This window comes from Polyodon spathula, chromosome 14, assembly GCF_017654505.1.
Source record: "Polyodon spathula isolate WHYD16114869_AA chromosome 14, ASM1765450v1, whole genome shotgun sequence".
Classification (NCBI taxonomy): Eukaryota; Metazoa; Chordata; class Actinopteri; order Acipenseriformes; family Polyodontidae; genus Polyodon; species Polyodon spathula.
In genome coordinates, this window is record NC_054547.1 from 7,342,123 (window position 1) to 7,356,066 (window position 13,944).

Below are 13,944 nucleotides of genomic sequence, written 5' to 3' on the forward strand. Positions count from 1 at the left end.
TTAACATCACGTAATCGAGGAAACTATAAAATGATATCGCAAAAGTCTAGCGGAAGCCAGTACAGTATTTCATTTTAGTTTTCAAAACGTCACATTTTTCAATTTTTGCCAGTTTTACGTTATATGGGAAACGACAAAGCGGTGTGCAATTCAATATGTTAACCTAACATTATTCAGCATTATTCATTCATTCGACTTGAAGCAAAATTATAGGGCGATGCAAAACGTTTGGCCATAGCCGTACATATAGGATCAAATCTATAAGAAACAACACAAAGGTGCCTAACTTCATAAATAGCATTTTTTTTTTTTTAAATACTGCATAGCCAAGAATTTACATTGTTTTTCTTCCCCCTCGTTATAATAGCACTAATAAACACGCCTTGTGATGGCCAAAAAGTATTATAAAGCACTCCCTATATAAAACATATACTGAGTATACTCCGGGTAAAATGCTGTTTAAAATATTACAATATGGTACAGTTTAGCTGCACTACAAAACTTAAAAGGTGCCATTTAAGATTAATAAAATAATAATAATAATAATAATAATAATAATAATAATAATAATAATAATAATAATAAACTGTAGATGCAGTCTAACTATGCTGTAGCTGGATTAATTCACTGTACTTTTTCACTGCATTTGTATCATAAGAGCGAAGTGCAGAACGTAGATGATTTTTTTTTTTTGTACTTGTTTACCATCATTACTGTAAAGTGTAAACTATTGTAAAAATGAAAATAAAAGTAAATATGGTTAATTTGCATAGTTAAAAAGCCGTGAACAGCACGGACTCGCAGTACCTGTCCAGGAAGGGCACTGGAGTATTTGAAAATTGAATGAAAGCTGAAATTCCACATTCCGCGTCCTTTCAAATATCATGTGACAATTCCACCTGAGGGCTAGTACGCGTATGGAGTGTTGCTGTGATCAGACGTGGGTGAAGGGGAATTGCGTTGTGCATAACAACAGCAGCTTCTGAGCAACAGGTCACAAACGCCTGGAAATAGAAAGGAACCCATTTTAATCATGGCATCAGAAGGTATGACTTTCTTTTAAAATAAGTAAATGTTTTTTTTTTTTATAATTTAAATCTGACTGCACAGGTAGCTGTAAACGTGCAAGGAGATAATGAAGCCTGCGGTACATTAGCATCCATCATTCTTAAACAGAACGCGAAATTCGTATTAGTAGTGCTGATTGACGCTGATTTAATTTTTATTGTATCCTTTTGTACTGTGTTCAACAGATTAAACGCAATACGTTAAATCCTGCCTGTAAAGCATAAATAAGCGTAGAGTGTTGTTACTAAAACAAAATAATGTGTATTTCAGTAAATCCAAATTTTTAGATGCATTTATGGCATTCGGCAGCACTGTACCCTGTCACGCTACGTTTTCAAAGGCATGGCCTTTTTAATTGTGTAAAAGTGGGCCAAACCACCGACATAGACTAGTTACAATCAAATTGAACAAAAGTTTGGAACTCCATGTTAAAGACTGTAAACCGTGAAAAACATTGCATTGTTGTGTACTGAGATCATCTCCGTGTTGTACAGTACATGCAAACAGCAAGCCATTGCTGCATGGGTAACTTCCTCTTACTGTCCGGTACTGTCCTAAATATATTTCAAATACAATTGATCAAATGAGTGACCTGCTTCTGATGGGTGAGCTGTGCACAGTGCTATGCCCAGGTAAAATCCTTAACTGTTTCTGGAACTATACTGGATCAACCTGCCCTCAGCTAGCCTGTGTGTTCCATTAGGACAACAACAACAGTTTTAAACGGAACCAAACTATATTGCTGATAATTCCGGAGTGTGTTATGTATGGGGTATCAAGCAGCAAGCTAATTTGGTCTTGGGGTTATCAACGGCTTTATAAGAAAACATTTCCCATGGTAAAAGTTTCCTTTATCTGGTACAGGTACTGCTCCTACCAGTAAACCCCCCCCCCCCCTTTTTTTTGCATGCATTGTTGTGAATGTGTCAGTTTTCTGAGCAATTTTTGCTCTCCATTTAGCTTTGGAACCACCTATATTTGAGCAATAGGTTAAGTTTCATTGTACATATTTCTACACAGATTGATTGATAATCAAGATTGCTTTTTTTAAAAATAATAAATGATCTAACACAGTTCAGAGTCTTCTCTGTGTAAGGATAAACACAAGGGCACTGAAACTAAAGTGTCTGAACTGTCTGTGTGGATGTACTTTATTACCCGCGTATGTATGTGTGTCACACTTATATACAGAATAGATACATGCTTATCCAACTGTGAAAAAGTTGGCTACCGCAAGCCTTCAGATCAAAACATTTGACATCCAGGATGCTGGGGTTGGAAAAAGCAACACATAACCTTAAAGCAGAGGGGGGCTCATACAGCAGGACAACAGAATATTCCTCAGTGCTGGATTACCAGGGTGCAGGAATCCTCGGTAGGGAAGGTAGTGTTGTTTCTTACACAGACAAACATGCTAGCTGTGCAGCTGGTAAAACCGGGCACAAGCAAAAGTGGTCAACGAGAGGTGATACCTATGGAGAGTGCATGCAGTACGGTATCGCATGGTTGTGCCCTGGTGTTGACACTGTGGTAGTCAATCCTTTATAAACATGCCACATTAGTATTTCTCGCATGTTGAGTTCATTGAGTAACCCCTCTCTCTATTGGAGGGACCAACATGGGCGAGTTCTTGGTGGAGCCATACTGTGGTCAGTGGGGTGATAAACACACTAAGATTGGAGATCATAATAGCAACATGTAGAATAACTCATTTTTTCCACTTGCGATAAAACAGCTTTTCCTTGCAGGAAACAGGATAGGAAGTGGGAGAGCTCCAGGGCTATTAGCATCTTTCTCTCTCTGGCTGCAGCACACACATATGTTTAACCCTGTATTGCAGCAATATTACTCCAATTAGATACACCTATATAGGCAAACTTAAAGAGCAAAGCTCAGATGGGTATTGGCTGGCCATTTAATTGTCTGACAACTTCACTTGACTGTTCTTGTGTTTTATTTCTTTAAATCATGGTTGTGTACATCTAACTGTTGTAACCCTATATTATAGACTACTGATGAACGTTCTACCAATCCCTATATTATAGACTACTGATGAACGTTCTACCAATCAGAGTGCCAGTGCCTGACCCACAACTTGGAATTCATTTTGACTATAAAAAGTCAATTCAAAACAGTGACATCACAATTGGTGAAATACCTCTTGGACAGACACTGACCATCTTACAAATGTCAGTGCTTAGACCCACATGGCATGCTTCATACCCAGTTTTACAACTGGGGAACTTTTCTGGCTACTAGGCCATTACTCTATAGCCCTTAACTATGACCAGTTAATTTTGAAATAGGCTAGTCTACTGTCAGATGAGCCTTCACCAACCCAGCTCAATTCCAAGTGCAGTGGGATCTTAATCCGCAAAATCTCTTATCTGAAGGATGACACTCACGTACCTGTTTACACCTAAAATACATACAGTCAGAGAACAGATTTGTAGTGTATTTTCCATGTGTATACATATATTTAAGATTAAAAAAAACTGATCTTCACTGTTGCAGCTGTATAATAACAGTGCTGTTCATCCAGACGACTATGGTAGCCTCCAGACATCATGCCAGCAGTGTTAATGTTTTATGAATAATTACAACTGCTGTAAAAAATGAAACAGTTGACAGAAACTTTACACTATGAATAACCGTTCATTTGAATCAATGTAAGTGGTGTGTGCATGTTTCTTTCAAGCTGCTGGTTTAACACTGCCTCACTGTGTTGCATGCTTGCCCTTTAAGTCCTTTTTAGGTGTAAGGAAAACAATCAGCCCTGTTAATCTGGTGTCCTGGGAGACCAACACCCTCCCAGTTAATGGTCTTCAAACAGACGTTTTCTAAAAGACACAGCACACCTTTCCAACTTACAGTATCAATGTGTGCTCAGCCACAGTTAAACTGGCTTCCTCGGTTTAAATGACAAACTTTGGTGCTCAACGATTGAAAGAGACTCTCATTGCACAATAGACTGAGTAATTTCATAGTTAACCTATTTAGGTCACACTGGAAAACAGTTAGTAATTGATGCTAGTAATAAACCTAGGTGTGTTAAATATAAACTTTGGAATGGGTCAAACCTCTGATCTCAATCCCTGTTGCGTGGAAATGAAGCATAATTTCTCTCATACTGTGCTCTTGAACGATGTTTATCGGTGGCCCTTGAGGCCGAGTCTGTTTGACGTCATTACCGCCCTAGCACAGGAAAGGGAGTGTAATGTAGGAACTCCTGTTGAGATGAAAATAAAATTCTTAAGAGGTGTTGTGTGTTTCAAGCAGAAATGATTGAACAGAAGGTACAGCACCTTTGTACACCAAATTATATGCATCTACAAAAGGTTTCGGTCGCCTGACAGTATGTTTAATTTAATATTGAAATAGAAAAACTATATGCATATCAATGGCATAGGTATAATTTAATTTGTAATATCAAAGTTTACAATTATTGTAACTTTTTTAAACATAGCACACACACGCATGCACACCACTCCTGAAAAACAGAATGGCATAACTAACAGAACAAAGCTAAAATCTGGGGTTTGTAAAATGTTTGAATATCGTGTTTTATATGGAGGAAATAGATTGGAACAGTTAATGCTGGAAATGTGACTTTTTTACATTACATCTTTTTTGATTTCAGGCAGTAATGAAACAAAATGATAACATGTATCTATTAAGGAAAAAAAAATCGTGAATGATTTATTAGTCCCATAGGATATAGGAATTACATAGTCCCTAAACATTCAGTAAAAAAAAAAAAAAAAAAACTTCTGCATTACAATTAGCAGTTTGAGTAAGCGCATTTAGACTTTGTCACTGACAGGGTTTTCTTTAACTTGGTAGATTCGATTTACCAATTAACAAAACATGTAATTTATTAAATTCAAATTAACGCGAAATAAGTGCTAACAAGAAGAATTGAAATGGTAAGTGTTTTAGATGTTTGTATGCGACAGCTGTGCAAGGAAAAGTACATTCTGTAATATCACTGTCAGCTCTTTAGAGCAGTCGAACATTTTCTCATACCTGATTTGATCTTTAAAACATTTGGGTTGTGTTGATTTCTCAATAAATCACATTCAACATCCCACTGTAACTCCCTGTCCTCTAGCTGAAAACAAGATCCAATTTAAGTGTGTTATTCTTTTGGTTTTGTTTGATTTATTGGGTATCTTTGATCTACCAATGAGCTTTTATTTATTACCTTATTATCTGTACTATAATTGGCATGAAAACATTTTTTACAGTACATTTAAAAGGGAAAGAAAAACTGTCAAATGCTGCCAGAAATCAATTGCCAGTCATTATCACTTTATTGCATTTTCTATTTGTAGAGTGTGAATATTTGTTGTGTAAAGCGTTTTAAATAATAAATTGTTTTCTTTCTGGTCTCCAGGTCAGTCTTCAAGGACGGTGCTATCCTGGTGTTTCCTGCTCCTGTTTGCTGTCACTGGGGTGGAAGGTGAGGTGTGTAGGTGCCTGCAAGGAAATAATTTCAGCACGTTTAACTATAGTCTGAATGTTGGGAGCTGCTGCTTAAATTTCTCTGGATCTGTAATTGGCACTCTACTTTGGAGTGGCTTTGCTAGAATGAGAGATCTGAAGATACTGGACCTCTCTGCCTGTGGCATCACCGAGGTCGTGGAGGCCAGTGCCTACGAGAGCCATCTAGAGGTCCTTTATCTGAATCACAACCAGATAGGCCAGCTGCCTGGAACTTTCCTGGCCAATGCACCCAGTCTGAAGATCCTCCATCTGGAAAACAACAAGCTACAAACGCTGCCAGATACATTCTTGCAGGCTTCCACCCAACTTGAGGAGCTTCATCTTAACTCAAATTATTTATCCTTTTTGCCCGCAAGGGTCTTCAAGCTAGGGATACAAACAATAGAGCTCTCCAACAACACCTTGGAATGCACGTGCAGTTTTATTTATGAGTTAAAAGAAGGGGTTACCAACATAAGCTTGCTGAGCAATCTGACATGCACCACTCCCGGGAACCTCCAGGGCAGGAGTGTGTGGTCTTTGCAGAGGTCGGAGCTGTGCAGATCTCACAAGCTGACAGCACTCTTCATTCTGATGCCCCTGAGCTTAATCATAGCCCTGGTGCTGTGCTGTTACTGTAGGAGGAAAAAGAGGGGCAAACAAGCCTCCTTGGACCTGGCCAAGCGTGAGAGCCAGCTGGTCACCGTAGACCGGAACGGGGTCAAGGGGCTCCTGGACCGCCACCACCATGCACCCTGTGAGGTGGTGATGTCCGACGTGGGGGATAAGAACGTTCTCCTCAAGAACCAGATCATGTTCAGGCCCTCCGCCACCCTGCTGGGCAGCAACCGGGACCTTTACGAGGAAGTGGAGGTCAGACTGGGCACCTCAATGGATTCCCTGCCCCAGACAGTAGAGGAGGCCTATCCGAACTTGACAAGCATAGACTGCAAGGAGGAGCCAGCAGAAGAGAGCAAACTAGACGTGGAAACAGTGAGCGTCACAGAGGTCCTGAAGGATTCGACCGATCGGGAAAAGATGTACCTCACCCAGTCCACAGACTACTACAATCTGCTGCCGGACATTGATCTGGATGACTCTGATCATTACGAATATGAAAGTGTGGACCTTTCCTGAAAGGAATTTGATAAGAATTGAATGATGATGTTGTGACTGTGGAAGCTGAAAGCTGGATTCAAATTAAGAATTCAGGAGGTTTTTGTTTCAAATCCAACTCCTTGAAAAGGATGGATTTATAAATAACCAGCTTTGAGACTCGGATGCATGCAAAGAACCATTAAAGAAACAAGATGTGGAATCATAATCATGCAATCCTAATCAACAGAAAAAAAATATCCTTTTTAAAAATAAAGACATTTCCCATCCACCGGGTTGTAAGTAAGAGACACTTTGGTTTCACAAATTCTGATCTGGAGACATTTTCTCAATGCGTTCACTACGGATGTCCATAGCCTGCAGTGAATTGGGTTGGATGACAGCACCTTGTTTCCACGCCACATAGGACATGTTCTCTGGCTTTTTACAACAGGCAGCTGGGTCCAGTGCACTCCAATAGGAGGTCAGGAAGCTGGAAGATTCCAGTTTCAGATATCAGCATTAGATTGTTTTGCCCTGGGAGAAAACTACAGCTTGTGTTGTTGTCAAACCTGATATTTACATACCTTCACATAACTTAGTCAGTTAAACTGGTTTGACCAGGAGCTGAGCTTCGAATTCAGACCTGGAAAGACCTGGAAAGGTGCTTATGAACATCAGTTCAGTTGAAACACTTTATAGGAGTGCCTTAATTACTGAATGCTTCAACCAGAAGGTGCCTTTGGCAATGAGTCACATTTTATTGTCAGATCGCTGGTTACAGTTTAACAAGGATCACTGTACTCTCACACATACTGGAAATGTGATATGACTATCACAGCCATTTGCCAACCAGTTGATGTAGTCAGGGAAGTACTGTTTTAAAAAGGAACTAAGCAGGAGGAATTTACATTGAGTCGATTTAGATCGCTGTCTGTGTATGTCAAACCTACCTGCAGATACAGTGGGCCTATTCATGGAACTATTTTTAGAGATCGATTTTAAACATTCCTAACATTTCATTCAAAATCACTATAAATCTGCCTCATGTAACATTACTGAAGTACAGGTTATTGAACTGGGAACTCAGTGCTTCAGGAACACTGTGAAAAGCCTCTGTTGTATAATAATAATAATAATAATAATAATAATAATAATAATAATATTTCAAATCACCCATGAATTACAATGTTGGATTGTAATTGTGACTCAAAGGCTAGGATTAACTTCAAGGTTTCGGGTAAAATTGTTGTTTAAGTTTAGAATTGGATTTATGAGTAAATGTTCCAAGACCATTTGTCTCCTGACAGCAATGTGCTCCTGGAGAGCTTAATTTATATGTGTGTGTGTGTGTGTGTGCGTGTGCGTGTGCGTGTGTGCGTGATTTGTATTTATTTTTCTCACTAAAACAGATTTAACAAGTGTACATTTAAAATAGTTTTTTAATGTTCAAATTGCTTTGAGAAAAGTGTATTTATATTTAATAGCTTTTTTTTTTTTTTTTTTAAAGAAACATATATATGATCCATTCTACTGAAATGCTTCAATTTTGTCTTTTTTTGTATACATTACCTAGATAAAATACTAACTATATAAACTTGGGTTAAAGGTGTATTTGACAGGATGAAAATAAATGTTTGTGTATGCTGTTTATAGCAGTGTCTCCATGGATGATTGTTTTTGATTTAGTTTTTTTTTTTTTTTTTTTTTTTTTTTCCAAAACAGTCGGTCAACACAATACACTGTACATGATTACAGGACCATGGACTGACCATTCAAAGTATAATATTGCATGTGAGAGGGTTGGTGGCCAAAACAAAAATGTGGATAATGAAAGAGACAGAGGTCTTCATATCCACTGGCTGTATGGAAGTCTCTTTGGAGTGCAGACCTATCCTCCGTTTCCTTGGAAACAGTCCCAGTTCAGGGATGGAAATAAACGTCCCACTGCATAGCAGTTTGATCCATTCCTGGTTTTACTAGGAGTTTAAGAAGAAACACTTTGGCCATTCGAACTTGTATTAAAGCCAGGAAGGGGTGAAACTGCTATGCAATAGGAGTCTTATTTCCATCCCTGCAGTTAAGGATATTTGCCCAATTGCTGACTAGTACAATGGTTTTAAAATAATAAACGCAGCCTCCAGCGCCCGTTTCAAAAGGCTAAATGTGCTGACTTAGTTGGCACATGTTTTACTACAAACATATTTTAATAATAAGCTGAATTAGCTGTATTATGATAGACCTAGAGGCTCGTTCTACATTACCCATGCCCTTTTCAACTGAGAATTGATGCTCATCCACAGGCTTGTTCCTGTATTGTTTCCCTATGAAACAGGGAGTCATTGTTCAAAGTGTAACTGAAGATAGCCACAGTGAGGCCCCTTCACAAGAACATTGCAGTGCAGTTACTCTAAGGAATCTCTGTCATCTTACTATGGCCATTTCTCATTGGCTTCAACCACTTTCCAGCTCAGATTTGGGACTTTTTAATAGAAAACCAGCAACTCCACCCAGTTGCCAATTACCAGATGCTACAGAGTCAAACTTTTTTTCCTATTGTTTTAAAGAGATATTGTAAAGTAATATTAAAGATAGTTATGTAACCTACAAAGTATGCTACCGCAGAAAATAAACACATAGAGATGAATGAAGTAATGATGAACTCAGTGTGGGTTGTAGCCAGCCTCTACTTCCTGTGCAGCAGCCACACCAACAACTGCCACCTGCTGGATGTGAAACACATTACTACTGCATATTAACCCATTGTCATAATTCTCTATGTGAACGTCACTGATCAACCAGTACCCCACTGATAGAAACCACCACTGGATGTTATTAGAGGATTTTACAGCACCAAGGAATACCCCTGGATTGCTTCAAACTGGATTTCTGTACAATCCTCTGATAAAATCGAGACGTGCCTTATCCCACAGAGGTAAAGATTGATAAAACCAACCAAGAGGCTGTTCACTTGTTTGCACTTACTGTTTGAAATGACTGTTTTAAACACATCGCTGCAGTAATTCTATCGCGCACATCATCTTTAGCGAAAGCAGTTGCCAGTGAATGTAAAGGAGTTTGCTCAGTGAACAGAGCGCTTTGTGTGCTTGTGATTTGAATGGAGATCTTAAATTGGAATGTTTGTGAAAATACGCGCTTCCCTTTTCACACCATACATGCAGGGGCCAATTAAAAAAGGCACCACAGTGCATAGCCATTCATCAAATGCTTTCATTTGAAGCTTCTTGTCATCCCCACCACTCTACAGTAAAGCACCATCACCAAGATAAACCCAGAACAAAAACAAATTGTTTAAAAAAAAACATATTTATGGCGAAGTCCTTTGTTAAAAAGCCATTGTTTAAAGCTTATAGGTAGTGTGTTATTGCCTAGTCTATTAAATGTCTTACAATGCCTTACATGTTAAAAAAAGGCATCTCAGTGTGGGTTTCAGAGCTTTAATGTGTGATGCTGTTCTTTGGGAATCTTTAATGTTATTTTGCTGTAAATAAATTACCACTCCCAGGGGTAACAGAGTTGACAAACAAATGACCTTTCTGTTCTTTCAAAAGATATTGCATATTAAAATAAACATAAATCCTCTCTTGTTCAGAAAATAAACCTTACAGCTGATTAATGTAACTGTTTTATTGGCAATGTTCCAAGTTAATTGATTTTATCAGGTCTCTAACTTGAATTTTTTTCATTCAAAGAAGAACAGAAGTTTTGGATTATTTAACAGAAAAGGCAATAGACTCTTTTTGTGAGGGTGTGATGTAGTGACTGAGAACCAAGAACTGCTGGAAGCAAGACACCAAGACGGCAATTGTTTAATTTTATAACAAACTGCTGGCACATTAGAAGACAAAAAATGAGTAATAAGTGTCTATCTTAATAATGGCACTTCATATTCAAGTTGAGCTGAAGAATGAAGGAAAACTGAGGGAGTCAGGGATAGACCTGCTAACTATAACTTCCAAAGACTTCCAAGAATAACCTTAAAATAGGGTACCTGTTGGACAGCTGGGATAGATGAATGACTGGGATTTGAGTCATAAGAGCACGGAGTTATCTAACCCACTCCAGTGAATGGTGATCCACATGTTCCAAAGACCCTTCAAATAAGTGAGTAACAGAGAAAGGGGAGTACTCTGGGGCGGGTATTACCCCATGGTGATGTGGTGCCAGTGCCCATTTCAGCCAGGACTGTGCTCCCCTGTGAACTGAAGCTACTGACATGGTGCAAAACTGATAACAATTCTGAATACTGCAGAATGGGGAAGTGCATTGATACTGATAAACTGCTTACTGTGAGAACAGCACCCATCGATAGAAACAACTGAAATATCTGCCAACTGGAAAGGTGTTTTCTGAATTGATCTGATGAATAGTAATGTAATGTGCCATTTTCTTACAGTTTTTATCTGTTCTGCACTTCATTTATTTTTTATATAGTATGGTTTTATTTTTCCTAATTTCACCAAGTTTATTGTCCCAATGGTTGCATTTAGTACCAAGTTGTGCTGGTTGCTTACACATAGCCAATACAAACGTACTGTAGGTGTGGAACCATGAGCACCACACCATTCAGGGCAGTATAGAGTGAATGAATGTTTACAGTTTACATAAGATGTAATCAGTGCAATAACAGGAGGGTACCCCCTGGTACTGCTTGTTGTGCAGCTGGCAAATGTTTATACATTTCTTTAAATAGCATCTGTACACGACTATAACATGGTTGTTTGTTTAACAATATTTAGGTGTTTACACATGGGTTTTTGCAAAAATAATACATAAATCCACAATGAATAAAGTTTGCTTTACTGAAAATACATAGTGGTACTGCAAAATGAATATTTAAATACGATAAATACAACACACTGTTGTGGTAACCTGGTGGTTCCGGTGTATGTTCTGAAATGTTTTGTGCACAAATGATGACCCCGCCGCTGCCGCCGCCAAATTTAACGGTAAATAAATATCTGCAAAACTACGTTTACTTTACTTACCTCCATAGTCCTGGAAGCCTGGTGGATTTATCAACAGGTTGACCGAGGACTCTGCTCATCACTACACTGTCGAACCTAGCACCCGCACTCCTCACTTGCACACGCCAATGCTGACCCGGTTCCTAACTGCCGCCTCGGCAGCCAGTAGCCCCAAACACCTTGGCCGCGCCAACCCAGGGTTCCTACGTCTGCACGGCGACATCAACTCCAATCAATGTCAAGCGGAGGAGCGCATTAGCGAGGACAAGGCGGAAGTACAGGGCAGGGCAAGGCAGCAGTCCAGCTCTGGTTCCTATCCAGCCAAGCCCCGACACCTAGAAGCCTCTGACCAGCAGAAGGGGAAAGAGTCCCCCCTATTCACCGTCAACAGCTTCTCCAGCAACAGTGAGCTTACAGACCACATCCAGCCTGCTGACCTACCACTCCTGCTCCAGTCGCTTTTAAGATTGTTATGAAATCGTATTTTTCTTATAAGAGAACGATAAACAAATTAGACTGTGTTTGTCACCATTTGAGTTTTCCTGCATAATCCACAAAGCACACATCCATGGTTCTTGGAAAAATTGCATCATAATATCGGGTTTGAACTTGTTAGCCCCCTCGCAGACCCTGCCGCGTAGTGTAGGTGAATTTGTGTTGATCTTAATGGTTTTCTACTTAACTTTTCTCTAGTATACAGTATATGTATACCGCAATATGCTGGTGATATATAGCAGGTAACAATGTGATACACAATTTAAAAAATATTACTTTGTAGTTCTCCTGTGGTCTATAGAAGTCTCATCGCTTTTGTTCCAATACTGTGGTTGAAAGTAACTTATGCTACCATAGTTATCATTCAGTTCAAAACTGCACTACTAGTCAGTCTTCAATCTGCATTTGGTGATTCTTGCAGTACCCAATTAAAGAGATACTTGAGATGGATCCTGAGTAAACATCATATATGTACTTTGTTACAAATATATTGCTCCATTTACTGTTGTGGTTGACATGACCTCAGAACTTAAAGACTCCAACACATTTTCAGAATACACTTATGTAGCTACTACCAAGTAAACACTTAAGACTCAATCAACACAATTTATTATACTGTTAAGTGTTCCCAGAATGCATTGATTAAATTTATATAAAAAATAAATCAGAGTATATTTGTCTTCTTCAGATCTATTTAAGTCTCTCAGGCTTTGTTTCAGTAGCAGAACTGGATAGATATCATCACTAGAAGACCAGAAATCACCTCTCCACAGTAGTCAATATTATTTACGGTATCATACTTAAGCATCTAATCCCAATACACTACAGGTAGTTAATATAACATGCTTTTATGCATTCGAGATATATATATATATACACACACACACACATACATACACACACAGTAAAAAAAAAAGTCACACAAATTAAGAAAATAAAAACTTTATTTAGCTACTACCAATCACCATTTACATTCTCCAATAAACAAAACTTGAGACCATAAAAGTTATTTTGTCTTCTTCAGATCTATTTAGGTCTCATCGCTTTTGTTTCAGCAGCAGAACTGGATAGATATCATCACTAGAAGACCAAAAATAACCGACACCCCCCCCACACACACACACTTCACGGTGTTCTGCATATGTGAACCATTGTCTATGTACCACCCAATTTCTAGAAAAAGATTCAGAGACAAAAATAATGTCCAAAATTTGTTTTTATTGGATTCTTAAAACAAAAAAAAAAACTAGCCATAGAATACTACTAACCAATAAAAGTTCATGCATATCCAATCATTCCAAATCCGCACTAGGTTCCTCCTGTCCAGGGTAACATTTTCTTCATTTGTAGGCAACACTTGTACCCAACCTTCGAAAGGGAGAAGCTACTAATCATAAACCCAGCCCTTCTGCAAGCTGGGGTTAATCTAGCACTGGAATGAGACCTAAAAGGCCAGGGGAAAGGCCATCAAGTCACTTGACAGTGCAATGATTAAGGGGGGGGGGGGGGGGGGGGGGGGAAATGACCTTGTTACCAAATTCAACAGTAGCTCAATCCAAAGAAAATAAACAGTTTAAACCAAGTAATCTTGGAAACACGATGTGAACAAAATAGAAACTCCAGTTAGATACTTGTATACCAATGTGGGAATTTCCAAGACATCCAATTAAGAAAATTACCAAACTAACTTGCTAGAAGACATTCCACCAACAGCAGCCTAATGCCAGCACCCCTAAATCACTAAAGAATGCTGGCACCAAGAGCACTGTAAACACTACCCGAGTTCATTGGCTGAGCATTCAGACTGCTTTAA

At 38.8% G+C, this 13,944-nt stretch overlaps 1 protein-coding gene and 2 non-coding genes across 3 annotated transcripts; 1 reads left to right on the forward strand and 2 right to left on the reverse strand.

Annotated features, from left to right (window-relative positions):
- Nucleotides 1-934: 934 nt before the first annotated feature.
- si:ch211-106k21.5 lies at nt 935-8,015 on the forward strand. Its single transcript, XM_041270007.1, has 2 exons — nt 935-1,046; nt 5,465-8,015. The coding sequence occupies exons 1-2, from the start codon at nt 1,034-1,036 to the stop codon at nt 6,688-6,690; spliced, it is 1,239 nt and encodes a 412-aa protein (XP_041125941.1). The 5' UTR covers nt 935-1,033; the 3' UTR covers nt 6,691-8,015.
- A 5,131-nt stretch (nt 8,016-13,146) lies between these two features.
- Nucleotides 13,147-13,218, reverse strand: LOC121327444. The gene has a single exon (XR_005951561.1). It is a non-coding gene; the product is annotated as a small nucleolar RNA SNORD38 (small nucleolar RNA).
- A 268-nt stretch (nt 13,219-13,486) lies between these two features.
- Nucleotides 13,487-13,619, reverse strand: LOC121327451. The gene has a single exon (XR_005951568.1). It is a non-coding gene; the product is annotated as a small nucleolar RNA SNORA35 (small nucleolar RNA).
- Nucleotides 13,620-13,944: the final 325 nt, after the last annotated feature.